The following is a 25000-nucleotide window of genomic DNA, read 5'->3' as shown; positions in this document are numbered from 1 at the left end:
AGTACCTTTAGGTCCTCTGTCCAGGGCATCCTCAGCAAGATCGTCATCAAAGATCTCCCTGCCATCTTCCACATAGCCAGTTCCATCTGCACAACAGAAATCACCATTACGCTCGGGCACGATGATATAAAGTGCTGTCTACATGTTTAATATAATCCTTGGCACCAACACGTGGTGCGGAAGCACAGACTGACAGATTCTGAAACTGTGCACGAAACCCTGCTGCTGCTGTTCCCAATCAGCCACTTCTCATCCCAGTCTGCCGGGGCGACCCACACACTCACCATCGTCAATGATCCAGTCATCATCCTGCCGGTCACGCACCATCCGCGAGTACTGCTCCTCATCCACCTCCTCGTACACACTGGAGATCTCCTCCACCTGCGCAGAGAGAGGTTAGCAGCACTCTGCACCACACCTGGGCTCAGCCGTGGTTAACATGTGCACACACTCTGTTACATTGTTCTTGCTCAAAGTTGTGAATGAAGCATTGCTGTTCCCAGCAGCCCATTTGATAAATCAAAGCAATGCCTAGCACTGGCTGTAGCATGGGGTAAAGTAAGAAATGAAGACGCTACAGGCATTCCCACGCTGTCGATCCGAGTGCAACAGGACCCCTCTGCAGCTCACCTCGTATTTCACTTTTTCTCCAGCCTTGGCTTTCTTCAGACGGTCCAGGGCTGACTTGCGCCCCGTCTTCTCCCTCTTCTCTCGCCTGGAGCGAGTCGATGCCAGGCCACAAGAGTCTCCGGCATCTGAAACAAGCAGGAGGCTGTTAGACCCCTTAGCATTGCTCCCTAACCATGTGTAGCAGCCGGGCGGAGGCTGGGCGCAAACTGGCGACCCCCTGCACCCCAATCAAGATTTTTAACCACAAATCAAAAGAGTCCTGGCCCTTCTACATTAGTGGTTTTAGAGCTTTTAACCTCATCTCATCTCGCCGACAGGGGACAGACTCGGCAATGGCAGAGCATCACACAACACTGCCCGCTATACATGCAAACAGGTGACCTCTTAGCATTGCATCCTAACCATGCAGACAGGTAAAACATTAGCACTGAATCTACACCATGCAGGCAGGTGCAAAGGAATAACACACAGTCCAGATACAAAAGCTTCCAATCCATGTAAAACAGATGAATGAAAACCTGAATCAAAACACACACAGTACGTCTTTTAACACAAATGAACCGCACATAAGTTATGTTCTGAGGGATCATGATCAGCACTTGAGTCACGTCTCTAGTCTTAAGCATACAACTGACAAGACGGCAAGCCTGTACTATAAGGTCACATTGCTTTTGCATATATAGTACAACAAGTCATTTGTCACCTTCCTTTAAAATGATATGTTTTACTAAATATTTAACGTTTAAAAAAATGTACACGCTGTACCAATACAAAACAAATGACAACCACATTCGCCCTCCTTGACTATGTAATCCATGCACAGCAATCAGTGCACGTGACTCTCAACGTGTTTGTTAGGAAGCGGTTTACTTGTCAAACTAACCGAACTGCCCATTGTGCATGGCATTTAGTGTACCCTCAGCTAGTTTAAAATAACACAGGCCTTTGCATTTGCCAGCTTGATGTAAGATCAACCTGTCGCATTAAATATGAGCTACTGCACGTCAGCACTGCGTCCTGTCTGCCTGTGTGTTACATGACAACACTTCCAGTCGAATTTTACATCATGGAACTAAATCCTTTAGAGGTATGAGCTACTGACATATTGTCTCTGCACTGCCTGTAACATGGATTAAGACAAGCAGACTTGCAAGCTACTGTTGAGATAGCTCTCTGACATATAGCGTCCCCTTGCAAAGCGGGCATACACGATCCCTAATTTAAATAAGCCTTCACACGCGCGGACTACCCACCGTGGTCTTGCTTGTCGATGTCTTTATCCGGGTTGGAAACAGGAGCCATTGCTGCTAACCGCCTCGCTGTGTGTCTGTTTCTATGAAAATGCTCTCACTCCTTCACCCCGCTGCGCTCTCCTCTCAAAACAATCAACTGGCGCCAAATCCTCCTCGATAGGAAAACGGCGTCACCGCACCCGCCGACCAATGAGATCCCCGCTCTCTGTGACCCGTCCTCGGAAGTGCGCGCTCTGAGGTTCTCTTGCGTGCGGTGTTGCTAAAGCACGCCCCCTAGCTTAGTGCCGCAGTAATGCAGATTGACCGACTGGTCATGTTCGATGAAGACAGATTTGTTCTATGGCAGAAGAACCTAATTCTCTTTTGTTCCATTTTCTGTCTTTGTCTTTTTATTTTCTATCATGCATTTTTCAAGTCTCGTTTTACCAGGGAACTGGAGATAAAGTTAAGCTTCCGTCACATGTGGTAAAATTAACAACACAGCTCCTAGAATAAATAAAAAAACCATTCACCAGAAGACAGCCTCTTTAATAAGGCAGACACAACTAACCGATTCACCGTGTGTATTTAGGTCTGAAGAATTGTTTGTAATACAGTAGCTTTTTCATACATATATTTGAAAACGCTCAACCATAAAAACACCGGTAGCTACCTGGCTTATCTTTCAAAGGTTTGACTTGTATTAACCTTACTGAAATGAACGTGCAAAGCAGCAGTCTTTACAATAAGCCTATAAATAAATACATTAATATCAGGTGTATTACTAGTTACAATCTCTGTACGTTAATAATAAACTGTACGTTAATCTCTTAGAGAGCTTTGCTTGTTAGTCATCTGTTTCAGTTAACCCCACATTGCATATCAGGAAACTGAAGCAGCTGCAATGAGCCAACTACAGTATTATTTATTGTTTGTTTATTTAGCAGACGTATTTATCCAAGGCGATTTACAGAGACTAGGGTGTGTGAACGATACATCAGCTGCGGAGTCACTTACAACAACGTTTCACCCGAAAGACAGAGCACAAGGAGGTTAAGTGACTCGGGTTCACACAGCGAGTCAGTGAGTGAGCCGGGGACCTCCTGGTTACAGGCCATTTTCTTTAACCCCTGGACCACACAGCCTCAGTAAATCAATTGTAATTGTTGAGACGGTGTCAAGTAGACTGTACACGTTAGTAGTGCATCGAAACGCAGCCGAACAGCATAAAGATAGCAATGCAAAAAAATTCAAGTGCGCCTTACTAGTGTTCTCATTGTTCCATTAAGCTTCAGAGCCATGCGCACTGCGCCACCTATAAGCCCATGAAGGTACAGCACACAGAGCAGCCCTCTCTTTCATGGTCCTCTCCCTGCACCTATTGGAAGTAATGATGTCACGGTATTTAATTCAAACGGTAGAATAACCTTAAAAAATACAGTACCACGATTATCATCACACCAGTATAAAAGCCATTAACATTTTTAAAATAGGTATTTAAGGAAATGCACTGAGGTAATGTTCAGAATAAAACATTAAATACGCGTATAACTTTAAACAGCTCTAGCAGGATTTCCATCCTCCGTATTTTAGCATATTTAATATTTTAGCATATTTTCCCATTCTCTCAACGAATACAACGAACGTCCTATACAAAGATACTTATTTTTAATAACCATCAATTGCAGTGCAAACTTTGCAACGGTTTTTCTAAGGAAAAAAAAATAGAGCTAGGGGAGCCTACATTTACATACGACAGTAAACCGTGGTGTCGATAACTATGCTCTGGATAAACGAGAGAGTGAAAGTGGGACAGACTAAACAAAGGAAAATACAGGGCGATTAGAAAGTACGTTTACCACATCAATTACCCTGTACATTACAAGACCGTAGCTACACCTTTAAGAAGACTTGTGTTCTTCTGTCTGAACAGTAGCCGTTTGTTTCGGTTGTTTTTAGCTTATCCCTGCTTGCCAGTCTGTGCTTGCCTCCACATCGCTGCCCTCAAGCCGGCAAAAGAGCTCAATTCTAATTGAAAGATGCCGGTGTCACGGGGTCGCATTGCAATACCGACTCCCTGGATCGATCAGGGTGGGGGGGGAGGTGGTCTTTTCTGCAAAGCTTATCTTTGAGAGTAAATAGGAGCGGCCTGTCTACTCCCTTGTCGTAGGTCAAAGAGCCTGTGCACAAGTTGGCATGTACTTTGCCCAGTTTACTCTCGTCAGCGGGGTCACTGGAAGCTGCGCGGTCAGAGAGATATAGTCGCTGTTCCCAGGCAGAGAGCGGAGCCTGTAGGAATCACAGCTACCCCGCTGCAGCTGCTGAGATGGTCGGCAGAAAGCGCAGAGAGCGTAGAAGCAATGGACTCGTTCTCCGTGACAGCAGAGGATTCTGTAAGGTAACGACAGTTGAGAATGGGTTTTGAGGAAGCGCCTGTAAATATGTGAGCAAATATACCAATCTTACTTGTGTGCTTTGGAAATAGTGATCAAAATCATGTATTACTTCTTTGCAGAACTGGTTGTATCTCATGTATTTCATGTTTGTTTAAATGCTCATAGTTCATATCAGCTGCTGGTGGTCTCAATTAACAAATGGACAACAAAATTTTATGAGCGCAAGCAGAAGGTGCTAAAGGCTGGGACTGTTGTAAAGAGAACAACACATCGTCCTGCAAAACAAAGTTTCGTACGATTTCATTTGAAAAGCTGCGCAAGGAACCTGCACGAGACTCCCGTCATCACTAGAAACCGGAGGTGTTACCTGGAGGGAAAAAAAATAAGGAAAAAGGGAACTTTCTTTAGAGGAAAACAAAAACAAAAAAGCTGCAAAAAATGTAGGAAAACATATTTAAAGATTTTAAGACGGTGGGGGTCCCTGGTGAGACACTGAAGCAATTAAAACCATGACTTTACAAACATGAGACCGCAACCATGCGTCTTAAACACTTTGCAAAAGCAGTGTAGACAGAGAGAGCTCACGCTGCAGCAGTGTAGATAGAGAGAGCTCACACTGCAGCAGTGTAGATAGAGAGAGAGCTCACACTGCAGCGGTGTAGATAGAGAGAGAGCTCACACTGCAGCGGTGTAGATAGAGAGAGAGCTCACACTGCAGCGGTGTAGATAGAGAGAGAGCTCACACTGCAGCGGTGTAGATAGAGAGAGAGCTCACACTGCAGCGGTGTAGATAGAGAGAGAGCTCACACTGCAGCGGTGTAGATAGAGAGAGAGCTCACACTGCAGCGGTGTAGATAGAGAGAGAGCTCACACTGCAGCAGTGTAGATAGAGAGAGCTCACACTGCAGCGGTGTAGATAGAGAGAGAGCTCACACTGCGGCAGTGTAGATAGAGAGAGAGCTCACACTGCGGCGGTGTAGATAGAGAGAGAGCTCACACTGCGGCGGTGTAGATAGAGAGAGCTCACACTGCAGCGGTGTAGATAGAGAGAGAGCTCACACTGCAGCGGTGTAGATAGAGAGAGAGCTCACACTGCAGCGGTGTAGATAGAGAGAGAGCTCACACTGCAGCGGTGTAGATAGAGAGAGAGCTCACACTGCGGCAGTGTAGATAGAGAGAGAGCTCACACTGCAGCGGTGTAGATAGAGAGAGAGCTCACACTGCAGCGGTGTAGATAGAGAGAGAGCTCACACTGCAGCGGTGTAGATAGAGAGAGAGCTCACACTGCAGCGGTGTAGATAGAGAGAGAGCTCACACTGCAGCGGTGTAGATAGAGAGAGAGCTCACACTGCAGCGGTGTAGATAGAGAGAGAGCTCACACTGCAGCGGTGTAGATAGAGAGAGAGCTCACACTGCAGCGGTGTAGATAGAGAGAGAGCTCACACTGCAGCGGTGTAGATAGAGAGAGAGCTCACACTGCAGCGGTGTAGATAGAGAGAGAGCTCACACTGCAGCGGTGTAGATAGAGAGAGAGCTCACACTGCAGCGGTGTAGATAGAGAGAGAGCTCACACTGCAGCGGTGTAGATAGAGAGAGAGCTCACACTGCAGCGGTGTAGATAGAGAGAGAGCTCACACTGCAGCGGTGTAGATAGAGAGAGAGCTCACACTGCAGCGGTGTAGATAGAGAGAGAGCTCACACTGCAGCGGTGTAGATAGAGAGAGAGCTCACACTGCAGCGGTGTAGATAGAGAGAGAGCTCACACTGCAGCGGTGTAGATAGAGAGAGAGCTCACACTGCAGCGGTGTAGATAGAGAGAGAGCTCACACTGCAGCGGTGTAGATAGAGAGAGAGCTCACACTGCAGCGGTGTAGATAGAGAGAGAGCTCACACTGCAGCGGTGTAGATAGAGAGAGAGCTCACACTGCAGCGGTGTAGATAGAGAGAGAGCTCACACTGCAGCGGTGTAGATAGAGAGAGAGCTCACACTGCAGCGGTGTAGATAGAGAGAGAGCTCACACTGCAGCGGTGTAGATAGAGAGAGAGCTCACACTGCAGCGGTGTAGATAGAGAGAGAGCTCACACTGCAGGCGGTGTAGATAGAGAGAGAGCTCACACTGAGAGAGCTCACACTGCAGCGGTGTAGATAGAGAGAGAGCTCACACTGCAGCGGTGTAGATAGAGAGAGCTCACACTGCAGCGGTGTAGATAGAGAGAGCTCACACTGCAGCAGTGTAGATAGAGGGAGCCACATTTTTGTGTCTGTTTTGTGATTCTGAATGCGAACTCATGAGAACAGTCTATCTGGAGCACACATCATGAACCTGCCACGACTTTGTTATTATGTAATGATTGTTTGCATCAGGCCACGTCCTCACCTGATGAGGCCAGTACAGCCTCCCAGTGAAATGATTAAGAATGAGCAAAACAAGAAAAAAAACCTGTTTGCAGCCTTTGCCCTGAAACTGCAGCTTGTGCCTTTTCTACTGTGTTTTGTAGGCTTGATTGCAATCCAGGTTGAAAGTGTAAAGACAGCACATCAGTGTGGAACCAGGTACACTGCCACATGCTGCAATCCATGGACCTTCACTTAGTCACTGTACACAGCTGATCAGACAAACCACTTCATTTCCCAATACCCCCTTCAGGACAAAATCATGTGTCAAATATATCCAAGTGACTCTTGAGAAATTGAAAAGCAGTAAATGATTATTATTATTATTATTATTATTATTATTTATTATTATTATTATTATTATTATTATTATTACACATATTAGGACTGAAGTCCTTGATTTATTTTGCCCTGTAGTTTGCTGTGCTGTTCTGTGAAGTTACGGCACGTGTGTATTATCTCCCCACTTGCTGTAGCTCATTATTTTATGTATATATGATTATCTAGCAGCTCTTCTTTGATGTGTGATTGTTCCAGCTTGACGCTAGAGCCTGCCAAGACAGATTGCACAATTGAATAATAAATTTCAACTGAGTGCTTGCAGAGTCCCAGGTCATTACTGCCACAGAACTGGGCACCCTAGACACAGATCAGCAGCCTTGTCTGGGCTTGTGTCATCATACACAGAATCGGGGTCCTGCACGTGCTGTCCCACTTCCCCTTCCTCCACAGTGCATGGCACAAGACATACCTCTGCGGAGACAGACTAAAAAATGCCACTACTGTGTGTTCTTTTGATTTTGGGGTTTCTCACACAGCAGTCCCACAGTCAGATTCGGTTTTACAAATGCGATGCCTTGCTTGCTGTATGCACTAGTCTTAGATCGCTCAGCCCTCTGTGCACTTTATAAGAAACCAGTGTTGGCTTACCAGTTTGTTTACATTACCCATGGTAGTTTTAGATGCAGGCACAGAAGCTTCCTCCCTCGAAGCTTTCTGGCCACCTGTCACTCGAATGTGAACTGAACAGCCCGCCCCCTGCCTCCTGCTGCAGCTACTACTCCAATACAGAAGTGCAGTTACAATATTTGACCACCAGATGGCTCAGTAAAAAAAAAACCCTGTCAGCAAGAATCAAAGGTAAAAGACATCCTCTGGAAGGTAACAGTGATTGCACACACCTCAAATGCTTCAAGATCGTCTTACTTACAAGAGGCATACTGCAATAGCCAGCATTTCCAGAAAGGTGGTCAACCCCAAATATACGGTTAGAGCTTGATACGACAGCTAAGCAGATTATCGGGTTTTTTCTAAACCACGTCAGATCTGAATCCTGAGCCCTGCTTAGTGCGCCCAGGTTATGACTCCCAGCATCTCTTACAGTGCAGGAGTGGGAGTGCCCTGTATGTGCTTGCGATTTCCAGAGAGTGCAGTCACCAGGAGGGCAGGCAGGTAATGAAAGAGCGACAGACTGGTTCAGTGTGTAGACCCATTGGCCTGTGTTGTGATCTCCGGTGACTGAGCACTGCTGGTAATGGGGAGAGGTCAGTGTAATCTTAGTCTGACTGATATAAACGGGCACAGAGGTCAAGCACATTTTTCAAACCACGTCCAGCCTCAGAGTCCTCCAGGTTACACTCTGGAGAGCAGACTTTTCTCCAGATTTCTCTAAGAGAATGTGTAATGTAGAGGAATGTTCACATACTGCTGGCCGCTAGTAGCTTTACACCCTATTGACAGTAATATGGAAGATGTTTTCAAAGACCTTTTAATAACTTGCATAAAGGAACACACTCCCTCTGAAAAAAGAGCAGTCTTTTTCATTACACAGAGAATGAGGGCAGCAATAGCAAATTAGAATGCAGTTTGGAGCTTATATAATCTGTGTCTGCCCTCTGAAGGACAGACAAGGCCAGTCTAGCAGGCTCCAAACAGGCACAATGCAAACTACCATACAGAATAAAGCCTTTAAGTACTGTAGCTGAGTGGAATAATTAGTTATTGGAAGGCAGGGAATTCATTTGAGGGCTTGCAGTGAAACGCACATCAGCACTGGAAAAAAAACAAAACAGCCTGTGTATTAATGCATGGAAGCATTAGAAATGGCCTTAATAAAACCAATGAAGGTTTGACATTTTTATATTAAATATTGCACTGAGAAAATAATTTGCGAGTGGCCATTTGAAAAATAGAAACACGCTCATAACACTGTCAGCAGGGTGTAGAGGGACCAGGGGCATCCCGAGCGGCTCTGATTGGAGCCTGTAAGGTGTTTAAATGGTTCTGGAGGGATACCTGATCATTCCTCTTATATCACTGGATGGAAATCTGCAGTGGAGTCCTCCCTTCTGAGACTGTTCCTCAAACAGCAGTCATTTCAATTAAACTGCACTTGCAAGATCAAAAACCAGATCCATTAATTAATCTAGAAGAAAAGAAATGGACGCTTGACTTAATACGGCCCAGGGACAGCACGGGCAAATGCAACTGGGTGTACAGTTTAATTATTAATGAAAACACATGAAAGTCACCTACAGCATCTGTATCTGTGAAGCAGGGCTCAGTTGTGTCGAGGAAGCTGTTTTCTCCTGTTTGCATGCCCAGTGGAACGCAGCACATCCCCAGCTCCTCTCTGAATGGTGCTCCGATTACACCAGCCAACCAGTACATCCCATGTAAATGACAGTACAGTGGTGTGCTCCCCTCCCCCTCCCGTCTTCCTCCTAGGTGCTGCCTTGTTGTTATGGTGACAGTTCAAGGCTGTGCCTCGCTAGCTTGTATTATTGTACAGTGCAGAGGACCTGCGCTTCCTCCAGTGTAGAGAGAGAGGAGAGGGAGGGAAGCAGGATAACAGAGAGAGCGCATCGCTAGAGACGGAAGAGCCGCAGACTGCCTTGGCAGCGAGCAGCACAATAGAGCAGGCAGGCTTGACAGCTGCTAGGGCTGGCCTTGTTAGTGCTTAACACTGATGCTGAGTCACAGTCAGGCTCCCTGCAAGCCCTCTCTGGTGTGCCTCCTCCTTCAGGAACCATGGAGGAAATCGAGCATACGTGCCCTCATCCCCGGACGGTGAGTGAGCCGTTTCTTTCTCGGTTGTTTCCTTCCTTTTCTTTCTCTGTTTTCTTTCTCACCTAGCCCTGCTGCTGAGTCTGCTGCTGCTGCTACTGCTGCTCCTGTCTTTGGGAGGAGCAATGATGCCCTCAATGCAACCCCTCTACAAGGAAGCTGCTGCTTTTAATGAATGGAAAAAAACCCTGAATGTATTGAACTGTTGTGCTGCATTTAGTCACAAAGAAAGGTGCTTTGTTAACCAGAAACTGATTGCATGCAGAATTAAATGCCACATTCGGCACTGAAATGAAGAATGATCTGCTTGTTCGGCAATATGTTGTGAATGCGCACATGCCTGGCTCTCTGCTGCTTCCAGCACACAGGTCCAGCAGCTGCTCTCAAATCCCCAAACCAGTACGCTAGGTAGATCAGAACTCGAACAGCTGGTATGTGATCCCAGGTGGCAATTGTCTGAGTGTGGCACAAAGTAAGCATTGTCTGCTGGGTCTCTCTATAGGGTTTTCTCTTACACCTCTATATTGTTATTGTATTCAGGGATGTCATTAACAGGGCCAGTGAGTCCCGGGGGCAGGGGGGGAGACACGAGTGATACAGAGATGAAGAGCTGCGTAGTGATGAATGGGTCAATATATTGTTAGGGTAGGGCCTGGTCTTTGTTTGAAATTAGGGTAGAACATATATACATTGTCTGTATTCACTCTTTCTTGCTGTGTTTGGTTTGTTTCTAACCATTTTACCCTGTCATAGAATTCACATGGCAACAAAAATGGTTCGGAATGTTTGTGAATCGTGGCTCTTGATTGGTTCCAAGGGATTTAAAGGAAGAGTCAGATCTCATGGAACTCACAATGCGATTGCAACCACATGTTTAGAAACAGTGGTGGATCAATATAATATGTGCTCAGAGTCCTGGTGACAGTGGCAGCGAGACTGCATACATATCAACTGTGATGTTATAAAATTGGTAAGGCAATAAGCTCTTCACTAACGGCATGGTTATGGCCTAGCAGACCATTGTCACTGCATGTGTGGTCATGGAAACAGAAGCTTTACAGTTTCTCTACAGTGTATTAAAGCTTTAACATGGTATTTGCATATCGTCAATCAAGCCTCAATTATTTTCTTTGCACATGAAGCTGTTTTGAAATGTTCACGATTGCGTGTCTAAGTTACAGCACCTGTGATCAGGGCATGGCGGACTTCTGGTATAAACACTCAAACATACATCTATAAATGTGCTGTAACAGGCTGTGGCAGTACAGTGCCATACTACATGCGCCTCAGTCAAAGGCATGTATGAGAAACCTTTGAATTTGCACTAAAGTATTGTTGTAAAGTGCCATTAAAACATTTTCTAAAACGTGCTGTATATACAGTTATAACAAAGGGTTCCTAATGAGCAGCACACTGGGCAGTACTGTAATGCAGTACCCACTCAGCATTGAATCAGTGTGTAGGGGAGAGATACACTGGACATGTAAGCATCATACCAGAAACGTACAGACAGAGGATACACTACAAACTACCATCAAGCTCCATATTTATAGAAGCACACATAAAAAAAAGCTGCTTTCTTTTTAATTATTCATGCATGGAAACCACAGTTCCATAAGAGCCGGCCTCACTTAGATCATCCTTTTGTGTGATGTTTAAGTGCTCTGAATGCAGCGCGCGGACACAGCACCCCCGAGTCAGCACCTACACCCTGGGTGCAGAAACAGGTCCAGTTCCTTGTCTGCCTATATCTTTGTATCCTGTCTACCTGTTTATTTACTAGTGATGTAGGAGCACTAATGGGATTTGCTGTTGTTGGATGAATATGATGGCTTCTACCTAATATATGCCTCTTTGCATTATATTGTATCCTGATTGGTTGACGCAATGGAAGCCAACCTCTGATTGGCTGAACGGATTATTAAAATCCAATACACAGAGTTTGGGTGGAGGCTTTCCGTCAGTATACAGCTGCATGACGTTTTCTGAATAAGAAATGTCACTTCCTTACTTCTGAGCAACTAAAAGCTAGTAAATGCTGTAGATTTATATTCGCTGTACTTTTCTTGATTTCTTGGTTATTTTCTTGAAAATGTTTTCCAGTGAAACTGTTTTTAGCTTGTCCCATGCTTTGTTTCTGATTCCCTGGTTGCTGGACTGACGGGACTGACTGGGAGTGTTGGAGCCTCTGCTAGCAACAAGCAATCACTATAACTCCTATGAGTCGCATGATTCCAGCGACCAGGAAATCAGAGCAAAGCGTGTGTCAGGCTTCCTTACAGAATGTTGTGCATGCCTGCATTCCACAGGTCAAGACTCATCTTTACAGAACTCAAAAAGGCATTGCACTGGATACTGATAACGCGCCTCAAAGGCAAGTCTATGACGTCTAATGCAAGACGACAAGCTTGACATGACATGCTTACCCTATACGTTGATTCCTGTCTGTCCTCTTTCAGACACTGACAGAGCCGGCTGCATTTGCAGAAGAGGGGAGCTGTCAGTGCCGAGCCCCTCATGAGAGATTAACCATTGCACAGGCCCGCCGCGGGACTCCAGGTTAGTCCTGCCTGCTCTGCTATTGGGCCCTGCAGGGGGGAGGGTCTGTATCATCTTCAGCACTCTGCCATTGTGAGCTGTTCACCACTGATTGTTACCATTGCTTAAACAAAGACACAACGTTAGGTGTTGGATTCCTGGTATGGGTTCATGTGCTTCTGCTGCAGATTTTCTAACAAACGAAACGGGGCTGCTGTATTCTAGCAGCTCTTTGTTGCTGCCGTCTGTCATGTCTTTAAACCAGTGAAAGAGGAAAGAGCATCAATCAGCATTTTAATCTTTTTGATGTCTTCCATATTGAGGTGCTTTCGTTTATTTAGCTAGTTTTCAGCTCAGCTGAGCTCATTTGTCGATTGCCTCATTCCAGATAAGCATGTAGCTCTGCTCAGTAGGGTTACCAGCTGTCTCTGTTTTCCCTGGATAGTCCCGGCTTTGAGGACAGTGTCCCGGGAATACAATATGCCTTCCCAGGACACTAAATGCCAATAATATGAACTGGTTGCCAATACTATAGTAGTAATATGATGAGTGGTTCCTATTTGATGATTAGAGGATTTTTAAAGAGATCCTTTAACACCCCCTTTCATTCGGAGGTGGTGGTTTTTTGTAACTCACAGGTGGCGACCCCACGGCAAGTCCTGCTCCGCATTGTATCATTGTACACAAGGAGAAGGGAGGACTCTTTTCAAATTACTCTGCAATATATTTTGAATGAATGTTTAATATTAATTTCATTGTCCCCAAAGATAAGACAATATGGGCCCTGTCTAACCTTGTAGAACCCAGCAATCGCCCTTAGCAGTCACATGAATACAGGGTTACCAGGCATCCCGGGAAAACTGGGATTGTCCAAGATTTCAGCCGTAGATTTTTGTCCCGGTTGGAAACAGTAAAATTGTTCAATCATTTTTGCTGTTGTATTTACATTTTTCAAAGTACAAAACTGTATCAATGTGCTCAGCAGGTTAACAGCAAAGCAATGCATTAGGCTGTGTTATCGCCATTCAGAAATAAAATGAACAGTCTTATGGATTATTTGTTTAATGCCTGGAATTCTGATTAGGTGTATGTCACATGTTTAAATGAGAATAGTTGATCTCTTTTCTCTAATCTGTTTTTTTGTACATTTAACATATTTTGATAAGGTGACAATAGAAAGAAAATAATGAGTTGTTATGATCTGCAATAAATACACCCAATGTTTAGTTTGTTAATGATTTTTATTATATACAGTTATTTTCAGAGTTGCTACGACATCAGTGAATAAAAAAATAAATAAAGTCCCAGTTTTTCACTCTGGAAATCTGGTAACCCTCCATGAATATCAGACCTGACCTGTACTGTACTGAGCTGATGGGAGCCCTGAGCGCTGGCCTCTCTCTTGTGTTGCAGTGGACCGGCCAGTGAGGGTGTACGCTGACGGGATATTCGACCTTTTCCACTCGGGCCATGCCAGGGCGCTCATGCAGGCCAAGAACCTCTTCCCCAATGGCTACTTGATAGTAGGAGGTAAATCTGAGCCCAGGCGCACTGCAGGCTTCAGCACTGCCTCTGAATCCACTCTGTTCTTCATAGTAAATCTGAGCCCAGGCGCACTGCAGGCTTCAGCGCTGCCTCTGAATCCACTCTGTTCTTCATAGTAAATCTGAGCCCAGGCGCACTGCAGGCTTCAGCTCTGCCTCTGAATCCACTAATCCAATAAATCTTTTGTAGTCATTTTTGTATTGCTTTAGTATAAATACATGTTAATTTGGATTCATATGTTGTTTTTTTCTGACTTTATGTGAACGAAAAGACACACATTTGCCCGTTTTCCCATTGGAAATAGTGATATTTTGAAATATCACTGTCCTGGTCACAAAAGCAAAGTTTGTGGGGAATAATAGCCATTTTCTATACTTTTGAGGCATAAGCAATTAGGAAATAACACTTACCACCCAGGAACAACAAAAAAAAAAAAATTGTTACACGGTGTGATCAGTTATTCATGCCATCTGGCATTTGTCTGAGACGCTTGGATTTTCTGTAATGATCTGAAGTTCTAAACAGGGGCAGATCAGTCTTTAATTCTGATACTAGTCCACCAGCCTGGGTGATTTATATATTAAACCCTTTATTACCGTCCATAGACAGTACAGATGGAGACAGTTAGGCTGTAGCGAGACAGTTTTGTGATTCGCCACTGTACAGATAACATAGACCCCACTGGGTTATATATCATAGTACTATCTCCTCAGTCCATTATCTGGGTCATTCTAAGTCCTCTGTCACCAGCAACATGATGAAGAGGGACTCTTCTTGCATCCGCAAGCAAGGGGGAATACGACAGGGTAGATTACACAACACAGAATTGAAGTTTATATAGCATGTCGCAACACTCAAATGTCTTAAATGGCTTATAAAAAGTCTGAGTCTTAGTGTTTGTCGTTGAACTTATGAAGTTTCTATTCTAATTTCTAAATGTAGCTCTAGTGCCGAGCGCTTTACAGCTGTGGGTAGAGCGGGTCTCTCTGTGTGGTGCTTGTGTTTGTCAGTAACGCTGCTCCTCTCTCTCTCTCTCTCTCTCTCACTGTGTGGTGCTTGTGTTTGTCAGTAACGCCGCTCCTCTCTCTCTCTCTCTCTCTCTCTCTCTCTCTCTCTCTCTCTCTCTGTGTGGTGCTTGTGTTTGTCAGTCTCTCTCTCTCTCTCTCTCTCTCTCTCTCTCTCTCTCTCTCTCTCTCTCTCTCTCTCTCTCTCTCTCTCTCTCTGTGTGGTGCTTGTGTTTGTCAGTAACGCCGCTCCTCTCTCTCTCTCTCTCTCTCTCTCTCTCTCTCTCTCTCTCTCTCTCTCTCTCTCTCTGTGTGGTGCTTGTGTTAGGATTGTCTAGGAGTGGAGAGAGTGAGAGAGAGAGCCGCCTCCACTCACGAACACAAACAGTCATTGGTGCGAGGAGGTAACGCAGAGCGATGAGAGAGCTCTCTCTCTCTCTCTCTCTCTCTCTCTCTCTCTCTCTCTCTCTCTCTCTCTGTGGTGCTTGTGTTTTTCGGTAACGCCGCTCCTCTCTCTCTCTCTCTCTCTCTTTCTCTGTGTGGTGCTTGTGTTGTCAGTAACGCTACCGCTCCTCTCTATCTCTCTCTCTCTGTGTAGTGCTTGTGTTTGTCAGTAACGCCGCTCCTCTCTCTCTTTCTCTCTCTCACTGTGTGGTGCTTGTGTTTGTCAGTAACACTGCTCCTCTCTCTATCTCTCTCTGTGTGGTGCTTGTGTTGTCAGTAACGCCGCTCCTCTCTCTCTCTCTCTCTCTCTCTGTGTGGTGCTTGTGTTTGTCGGTAACGCCGCTCCTCTCTATCTCTCTCTCTCTGTGTGTGTGCAGTGTGCAGTGACGAGCTGACCCACAAGTACAAGGGCTTTACAGTGATGACGGAGGAGGAGCGCTACGAGGCCCTGCGGCACTGCCGCTACGTGGACGAGGTCGTGAGGGATGCTCCCTGGACCCTCACCCCAGAGTTCTTAGAGAAACACAAGGTGAACTGCACCCGCTGCTTCAGTCACATCCACTGTCATCTGCACGCCAAGGCATCTGTAACAAAAGCCTACAACAGCTTTGCATCTCTTATAAACACTGCCCATAGTAAAAGCATAGCCAGCGTAATGAAGCACAGTGAAAGCATGGTAAACGCTTAGATAGGCATTGTGAAGCCCAGAAAGCATATAAAGAAATGGCAAGCCATGTTATACTATGGTAAATGCATCGTATAACCAGGAAAAGAGTATTTGATAATTTAATTCTCAAAACGCCATTTACCATTTAAAAGCTCCCGACTCACTGACAGCTGCAGTAGCATCATGAACAGTATTGTCAGTCACATCCATTAACTCTTGGCAAATTCATCATTCTTTAAATCAGGGAATTGAACTCAGCTTAATTATACAGCACTTAAAAGTAAAGTCCCATGTGAAATACACTTTTTTCGAAATACGCATTTCCTTTCAGTTGGTTTCACTCCAAAAGCTTAAGAGAACAAACACATCTTCCGAGCCAATAGAATGGGCGTTATTTATTTCAGACCTCGTTGATGCATTGGTTTCCTTTGCTTGATAGAGTCATTTATTAATTCTGCTATAATCAGGGGTGACCAGCCCTAGGCCCGGAGAGCCACAATCCTGCAGGTTTTCGGGGTATCTTTAAATCATCAATGGGTAAAGACCTGGACATTTTTTAATTAAGTCATTGAGAAAGGTGGAAGGAAAACCAGAAGACCCTGTGGCTCTCCAGGATAAGAGTTGGTCACCCCTGAGCTCCATGAACGAAGGCTAACATGGTCGTTCATTTTTGCCACTAAATACATTTCAAGCAGTGTTTGTTGAATATTCACATTTTGCCCCAGCAAGAAATTTCATTGTTCAAGTTTTGTGAGAGATAACGATGATGTAACTACTGGCATAATGAAAGAATGAGCTCCACGCGTTCCCTTGATCACAAGACGAGGGTGGGTGTGGCTCTAATTGATGACTGTCTGTTTGCAGATTGATTTTGTTGCTCACGATGACATTCCGTACTCTTCTGCCGGCTCGGAAGATGTCTACAGGCACATCAAGGAAGCAGGTGAAAGCAGGGTTTTGTGTCTTTTCATCAAGGGCTGCCTCCTTGCTGTGCTGGTTACTGTGATGCAAATCAGTAGAGGAACGGCAGGGGTCTTTCCTCAAAGCAGCTGTTAGTCCAAGTGAACTGACTCTTTAATCTGTCACGTGCTACAAACATTGTGGGATTTACTGAATACCTTTGAACCACTAATGGGAAAAAAACCTTTTGGGTCACCTCAGTCAATCAGTCATTACTCCACAGGTAGATGTCTTCTAAAGCTAGCAGGACATTATCTTGAAATTTGAATGAAATGTTACATTTCAATTACTAAGCTATCCAGGTTACAGGGCACATCCTGCACTCCACGCGGAGTGCCTTTACTGGATCCGCCACTCTGGAGCCCCCTAAGAATGGCAGTTTTATTCTGGGATATACAGTAATGGACAAGTGGTTCTTTTGTTACCATCTTGTAATGGACACATATATTTGTGATTAGTTTAGCGCAAGCTTAGGCTTACTGGACGTTTGATAAGAAGGTAAAAAGTCAAGAGGAGCCATCACATACCGTACATAACTTATGGATCTTGTTTGATTTCTCTCGATCAGGCATGTTTGCGCCAACACAGCGAACGGAAGGCATCTCCACCTCTGACATCATCACAAGGATTGTGCGCGATTACGATGTGTACGCCCGTCGCAACCTGCAGAGGGGCTACACCGCCAAGGAGCTCAATGTGAGCTTCATCAATGTGAGTAGACCTGGAGCCTGGCTTCACAAGCCCAAATACCTGATACAGCTCAGCACATCACCCATTCATTAAATACCTCTTAATCAATGAGTAGACCTGGAGCCTGGCTTCACGAGAGCAAACATGCTTACAGCTCAGCACATCACCCATTCATTAAATACCTCTTCATCAATGAGTAGACCTGGAGCCTGGCTTCACGAGAGCAAACATGCTTACAGCTCAGCACATCATCCATTCACTAAATACCTCTTCATCAATGAGTAGACCTGGAGCCTGGCTTCACGAGAGCAAACATGCTTACAGCTCAGCACATCACCCATTCATTAAATACCTCTTCATCAATGAGTAGACCTGGAGCCTGGCTTCACAAGAGCAAACATGCTTAGAGCTCAGCACATCATCCATTCATTAAATACCTCTTCATCAATGAGTAGACCTGGAGCCTGGCTTCACAAACATGCTTAGAGCAGCCTGGCTTCACGAGAGCAAACATGCTTACAGCTCAGCACATCATCCATTCATTAAATACCTCTTCATCAATGAGTAGACCTGGAGCCTGGCTTCACGAGAGCAAACATGCTTACAGCTCAGCACATCATCCATTCATTAAATACCTCTTCATCAATGAGTAGACCTGGAGCCTGGCTTCACGAGAGCAAACATGCTTACAGCTCAGCACATCATCCATTCATTAAATACCTCTTCATCAATGAGTAGACCTGGAGCCTGGCTTCAGGAGAGCAAAAATGCTTACAGCTCAGCACATCATCCATTCACTAAATACCTCTTCCTGTTAGAACTGAGGCCAGAGGCAGTCATGTCATGCTAGATGCTTTAGGAAAGTGCTTCTGAAACTGGGGTCTGCACAAAAGGATGGAAACTTAATTTTTTTATTGGGTTTTGTAGCAAGTATGTGTCATTCACAAAAGCTAAAAACACAGTGTGTATAATCCAAGCACATAGTAGAAATCAGATGAATTATATTAATATATGAATGTATTATTCACATATTACCCTTTATAATGCAAAGCAAGTAGCAATTATATTAGAAAACATTTTTTAAATGTTACAGCAGTGTACCTGCTTAATTCAGATTCCGTGTTTGCCTTTTCTGGGGAGAACAGCGCATTTTATGTTGGGAATGTGGTATTTGATGTGCTAAGAGACAGACTGGCCTTGAGGTGTATTAAATATTCACTCTCACTGCAGCGCAGTTTTTCTTTGCCTCAGTTTTCAGCTAGGATCCCAATTCAAAATAATTTTTTAAGAAAAAAAAAAAGAACCTGATTTTAGGAGACCACTGTGGTCTTGCTCTTTTGTAGATTTCAGCTTCGATCATTTCAGATCCACAAATGTAAGCAGGACTGAATTGTAACAGGAAATAGCAGCATGACTGTCTAAACCAAAGCGGCTTCCTTCATCTTCCCTCAGGAAAAGAAGTATCGCTTACAGAACCAGGTGGACAAAATGAAGGAAAAAGTGAAGAACGTGGAGGAGAAATCCAAACACTTTGTTTATAAGGTAGAGGAGAAAAGCCATGACCTGATTCAGAAGTGGGAGGAGAAGTCCAGGGAGTTCATCGGCAACTTTCTGGAGCTGTTTGGTCCTGACGGGACTTGGGTCAGTATGAGCAGGAGCCTGGCTTGTGGACTGCAGGCTGGGTCTTCAGATATTGTGTCACAATATAGACAGGAGCGCACCACTGAACAAACTGGCTCTTTTCAGGACTAGAGCCAAACTGAAAGTAAACAAGATGCTTTTGTGAAGAAGTAACTTTCGACCCCCCCCCCCCCCCCCCCCCCCCCCCCCAAGGTATATACAAATTGCATTGTATGGCTTTCCTTCCAGGACCAGCGGCATCTGTTAAATAGCAGCTGATAAGGGCAAAAAGGCACAGACTTTGCATGCAGTCTGCAATCCTGTTCATTTATTTGTCCGTTGGGATGCATAGTATTAACTCTGGCAAGGAGTTGCATTTTGCATGTCTGTATAGCCAGTCACAGTAGAATTGAACTGATAAAAATTAGAAGTCTTCCCAGAAGGATCAAATTAATTTAGACAGTAAATGAACTAGTGAGAGCAGGGTTTCCCAACCTGTGATGTGTGAACAAATCCCACTGCATCCATTTCTGCACTACAGTCTGTGAATCCAGATGTTTTGGCCCCATGCTAGTTGAAGTCTAGGGGGCAATCCCTAAACAATAGGGATGTTAATATATTAGAGTTTAAATGTTTATAATTGCATTTATTTATTCAATATGTATTATGAACACCTGCAGTCTCATGCATATGAATGTTTTCGTGCGTCATAAAAATGAACAGCACTGTAATGGAGGGGGCTTTTCAGGATGGCTTTTTTTGATTGGGTACAAAAATTCCCAATAAGGTTTAAAGAAATTAAACAGAACTTAAGATCCCTATTGAAAACAATGGGAAATTAAGCCCTGGGGTAGACACAGCCCACTTGCTGAAAGACTTTGTATTGGCACACCTTTCCCTTCACCTACGTCATGGGCAGTGTTGTGTGATGCACTGCCGTTATGGATTCTGTCCCATCAGTGAGATGAGAAATATTTGAAAAGCTCTAAAACCGTGAATGCAGACAAGCCCAGCTCTTTTGCATTGTGTTAAGACGCTTGCTTACTTGCGCCCCGGCCCCTGCCTTGTTACTTCACTGTATTTCATTTACTCATTTTTAATTACAGAAGCAGGTGTTTCAAGAAAGAAGCGGCCGGATGCTGCAGGCCCTCTCCCCGAGGCAGAGCCCCACAGGCAGCCCCACGCGAAGCCCCACGCGAGAGCGCTCCCCTTCCCCCACCTCCCGCTGGCTGTTCAACAAGACCTCCCCGCCCTCCTCCCCCAAGGCAGCCTCAGCCTCCGTCAGCAGCATGAGCGAGGGGGAGGGGGATGAGAAGGGGGGAGAGGAGCCGCCAGCGCTGGAGAGAACCTCAGGACCGACAGCATCCCTCATCAGAGCTCCATCTCAAACCAGCAGCCTTCGGATGCAAGTCTCTTAAGTGTGCTTTAAAGAAACGTGGGTGTGGCGCATTCAACAGAGTGGTTAGGTGCGCAAATATTCCCAATCTTGATTATATTCAGGAACTGGATATACTGTATCGTACCCAACCCTCACCTCTTCCTACTTAATGCACTTTGTGGTGATTACTGTTATTATTATTATTGTTAATATTATTATTATCATCATCAATTATGAACCTGGGAAAGATTGAAAAGCATAATTTAAAATCATTAAAGAGCGTTTGTAGAAATATCTATTTCTACTCTGTTTGCCCATTATTGGCTCACAAAGATGCAGTTTCATTAATGTTTTTATTCTTCGGTAAACCTTTAGGACACCCCCTCAATCTAACTGTTATTTTAAATGCAAGATAAAAAGAGGATATAATTGTCATCAAATACACAGAGCGATAATACGCTACATGTCCAGAAGGGGGCATTAGTGTATATACTTATTAATGTCAATATACTCCAGCAACTTGATCAAATTATTTTCTTATCTGTGGCTGATTTATTGTGCAGTGTTACTAGCTACATATCTCTAGGCATGGTAGCATGTTCCAGGATATGATTTTTTTTTTTTTTTTTTTTTTTTTTAGCCCCTGCAAAATCATTGCTGGGAACTAAGACCAAGTCTAATGTTATTTCATAATGATGTAAAGAATGTAACAAACAGTACCTAGTAGTTATAAAACCTATAAAAAAAAAACTGCTGGTGTCAGATGTTCTGAACATCGAACCCAGGGATGGCTCCTGTTGCATAGCAATTTGATTCAGTCCTGGTTTTGCTACGAGTTTAAGACGACACACCTGGGATCGTTACCTATACACTGGGGCTAATCAAGATTGTATTAAAACCTGGACTGGGTGAAACTGCTATGCAATAGGAGTTGTATTGTCATCCCTGGTTGCACTGAATGTACTTTATGATAACTCCAACCACTGCCTTCATGCATCAAGCTTCCTGTGTACTGCCCAGATTCCCTTTGTTATTAAACCTTATTTTAGACATAGGATTATGTTCTCCAACACAACCTTCAATAAAACATGCAAGGGACAATATTCAGATCAAGTGTAATAGCTGCCTTTACGAGTTAGGACCAAAGTCATGCCAATGCAAAATATATGAATTCAAATTCAGTCAGTCCCAAGCGTCATGTAGATTGTTCTCATATTGGAGCAGGACACGTGATGTGCTTCAGCACACTCAGCCAGTGTCAGGAGTGTTCGTGAAGTACGGGTTTGTTTTGATTAATTTGTATTTTGTTTTTTTTTTATTTTATTTTTTACAAATGAAATTATGCAAGCAAAAAAAAAAAAAAAAAATGTACAAAATGACACTTCTGAAATGTATTTTGATAGCAGCCCTCATTCATCCAGCACTCCTGCTTAGATGGTATCCGGTGGGGTGTTTTTTTTTTTTTTTTTTTTTTTTTTTTTGGGTCATGATTTTTTCAACTGTAAACTGCATCCTGGATATATTAAATTTAAACCAGGATGATTATTCAACTTCTTATTGTTAGCCTCAGAAGAGGCAAACAAGAAAAAAATTCCTTTACTGAAGCGAAAATAAAACCTGGAAAGAGCAACATAACTGGGTCTTGTGTTTTGTATGCTTACCGTAGTTGAGGTGCGTGCGTGCGCGCTCGTGTGTGTGTGTTCAGTGTTTAAATGCTGAAAGTAAGCTCTGCGGACGATGCAGTAAAATAGTGATAGTGTTTACAAACACATGCATATTGATACTCACAGGACCAGTGCTTGCTTGAACACCTCTATCGAGACCAGTCTGCTGTGTTCAGCATCGTGAACCTGCGCTTACTCAACCCAGGTCCTCAAGTACCCCCAACAGTCCAGGTTTTTGTTTCAACCAGGGACTAAATATTAGCTTTAAAGCTGGAATAGTTTTCCAGTGCAGCACTTCTACATCCTTTGAGACTTGAGGAATTGTTCATTACCAGACAATACAGATTAAAATTGCATACACACGTACAAACTGGGTGCAATGATGCTTAGGCTATAAAAGGGTACTGGGGTAAAAAGCAGGCAATTCAAAACCTTTATAGCTTTATAGGTGTGCGTTGTAAATACTGAATACTGTATATACCACAATTATCTTACAAATACCAAGCAATGTGCTTTAAAGTACACCACCCCAAACAAATAAACCTCACAATTAGGAATTCCTAATCACTTTTCCACTCTCTAAAGCAATTCCACACAGCACAGGGGACCCGAAGGTTCAGTGGGCGTCCTCCGATCCCACCAGCTTCCTTTTTCACCCAGGAACCCTACAGTGCATGTCAGCAAGCTACCGCCCTCTGGTGGACAAAGGCCAGCCCTGCAGGTGTCCTCCTTTGGCCCTACTGGGCCAGCAATGTTCACTGTAGACCGATGAGAAGAAGCAGCCCCCGACGTTTTTGCCTCCCTAACCCACGGGAGCGCCAGAGCCAACGGGACGCTCCCTTCAGAATCCATATTTCCTGTACAGGTGATTTTTTTTTTCATTACCTACTCAATCAAAAGATTCCTTTGCATTAATTAAACAAGCTGAAAAAAAAACCATCAGTGGAACAAAAGACTGTACAAAAACCAACCGGTTAGTTGTGAAACAGTATTCTAAACCCACCTTTAGTTTATTACAAGGAAATGTCTTTATAAAATGAATAATACAATCTGGTCAAATCAAAAAAAGCAAAAGAAAAAAAAAAACATCCGAAATGACACCGTTACCGACACGAATCCCTCATGAACGATGACAGCAGGAACCCTTCCTGAGGTTACACATTCTAGAAGCAGCCTTGCTAGAATCATCTGCCGTTCTTATTATTTAAAGCCTTTTTTTTTTTTTTTAAATTAACGCCTGGTTTTCATGTGGAAAATGACATTTACAGCAAGAGCAGTAGTGCATGTAAAATCTTGTTTAATGCTAAAATACATACCAATCTATTATTTGCATTACAAATCAGTGATTCTGAATGACAACAGTAAACAAGCAAGCAACAACTCAGGAGCACCAGTTATGTATTTGCCATTGGACATTCATACAGGAGGAGAATTCAGCATGCCTGCTCATGTACAGAGAGGCTGCGTCCCCTCACTGGGTATGGGGTGGGGCGTAACAGTGCTCTTTGTGAAGTGAGAGAGTAACTTGGTTCTCTTGTCACACCAAACAGGGTGTATTGTTTTAAAGGAAAAACACATGATTGCATACAAGCATCACTTAATTCAAAGCAAACAATGAGTTTCTCTACCTCATCTAGTTTCCCCTGGGAATTTCGAGCACAGAGTGGGTATTTGTGTAGCTTTACTGTTTGCTGCCTGCTCTCTCTTGCCTCCTTTGTATTTCACCATGATAAATACAGCCCACTGTATGTTAATAGTTTTACCAAATATTTGAGTTTAGTTAAACTGACATACAAGCGATTGGACTAGAATACTCCCACATACTATCTGGGGTGCTGCAGGAGCCCTGCACATGAAGAGGGTTTTTTTTGTGTAAATGATTACTGTAAATAGCGTGTGTTTATTAGAATTGTTGTAATTAATGAATGAAGTACCAGACGCTCCTGGGAGAGCCTGCCTGCTGTGTGCAGTTGCCAGCTGTGGAATCGAATCAGCAGATAGGTGCGTTCTAGCGGGACGGCAGGTATAAAAAGGTTCAGTTTATTCACCTGAAAAGCCAAAGGGGCTGAAGATCTGAAGAACGTCCACGCGACCTGGACATAGTGACCGAAATACCTTGCTAACGGTGAACCGGGATCCGAGCCAAAAGGAGAAGCCAAAACCGCGACGGCTGGGTGTGTCGCTGGAGTCGGACTTGCGTCTATGCCAGTAAAGATGAGTTTGGGGGTGGCAGATCCCCGTGAAGTACAGATGTGCAGGCAGGCCCTCTATGCATTATGGAGTAGTGCACGCCGTTTTCACAGCACCTTTCGTAGAGTGTTTTATCCCCTTTATGTCCTCAATGCACTACCATTGCTGGTAGCATCACATGAGTGGTTGTTTGTGTTCACACTATGTAAATAAATCCTGTTTCCCTGTGGCGTGAAGTGAGAGAGTAAAAACACATGATCGCATACAAGCATCACTCAATTCAAAGCAAACAATGAGTTTCTCTACCTCATCTAGTTTCCCCTGGGAATTTCGAACAGAGTGGGTATTTGTACAGCTTTTCTGTTTGCTGCCTGCTCTCTCTTGCCTCCTTTGTATTTCACGTGAGTGGTTGTCTGTGTTCACACTATGTAAATAAATCCTGTTCGCCTATGGGGCATATCAACTTCAACCTCCATCTTCATCTCCTGCCTGTCTGTCACTCAGTGGGCAATGTACGCACCCTCAGCCAGCAGCCTGTCACAGGAAAAGAAGTGCTCCCCTGAGCTGCAAGAAGGGCGGCA

General features: G+C 44.3%; 2 protein-coding genes across 4 annotated transcripts in view; one reads left to right on the top strand and one right to left on the bottom strand.

The window, feature by feature from the left end:
• The window catches only part of LOC121302579 (DNA polymerase alpha catalytic subunit-like), a 4466-nt gene extending 2355 nt beyond the window's left edge, over nucleotides 1-2111 (bottom strand). The window contains exons 1-4 of the mRNA XM_041232581.1: nucleotides 1884-2111; nucleotides 631-755; nucleotides 285-381; nucleotides 6-86 (exon numbers count right to left, since the gene is read on the bottom strand). Of these exons, the coding sequence (XP_041088515.1) occupies nucleotides 6-86; nucleotides 285-381; nucleotides 631-755; nucleotides 1884-1932 (352 nt within the window). The 5' untranslated portion in view covers nucleotides 1933-2111. The remainder of the gene's footprint in view (nucleotides 1-5; nucleotides 87-284; nucleotides 382-630; nucleotides 756-1883) is intronic.
• A 1857-nt stretch (nucleotides 2112-3968) lies between these two features.
• On the top strand, nucleotides 3969-24994 carry LOC121302770 (choline-phosphate cytidylyltransferase B-like). Of its 3 annotated transcripts, none has more exons than XM_041232958.1 (8): nucleotides 3969-4260; nucleotides 12179-12278; nucleotides 13671-13787; nucleotides 15628-15779; nucleotides 16782-16860; nucleotides 17446-17588; nucleotides 19020-19109; nucleotides 20294-24994. In XM_041232958.1, exons 1-8 carry the CDS (start codon nucleotides 4189-4191, stop codon nucleotides 20603-20605), a joined length of 1065 nt encoding a protein of 354 aa, XP_041088892.1. In that variant the 5' UTR covers nucleotides 3969-4188; the 3' UTR covers nucleotides 20606-24994. The 3 variants fall into 3 exon arrangements, with proteins under 3 accessions (XP_041088892.1, XP_041088890.1, XP_041088891.1); XM_041232956.1 differs by having other exon boundaries at nucleotides 3976-4260; nucleotides 19020-19208; XM_041232957.1 differs by lacking the exon at nucleotides 3969-4260 and adding an exon at nucleotides 7432-9722 and having other exon boundaries at nucleotides 19020-19208.
• The last annotated feature ends 6 nt before the right edge of the window (nucleotides 24995-25000 follow it).

This window comes from Polyodon spathula, chromosome 30, assembly GCF_017654505.1.
Source record: "Polyodon spathula isolate WHYD16114869_AA chromosome 30, ASM1765450v1, whole genome shotgun sequence".
Taxonomy (NCBI): domain Eukaryota; kingdom Metazoa; phylum Chordata; class Actinopteri; order Acipenseriformes; family Polyodontidae; genus Polyodon; species Polyodon spathula.
This window is presented reverse-complemented; position numbering and strand designations above follow the sequence as displayed.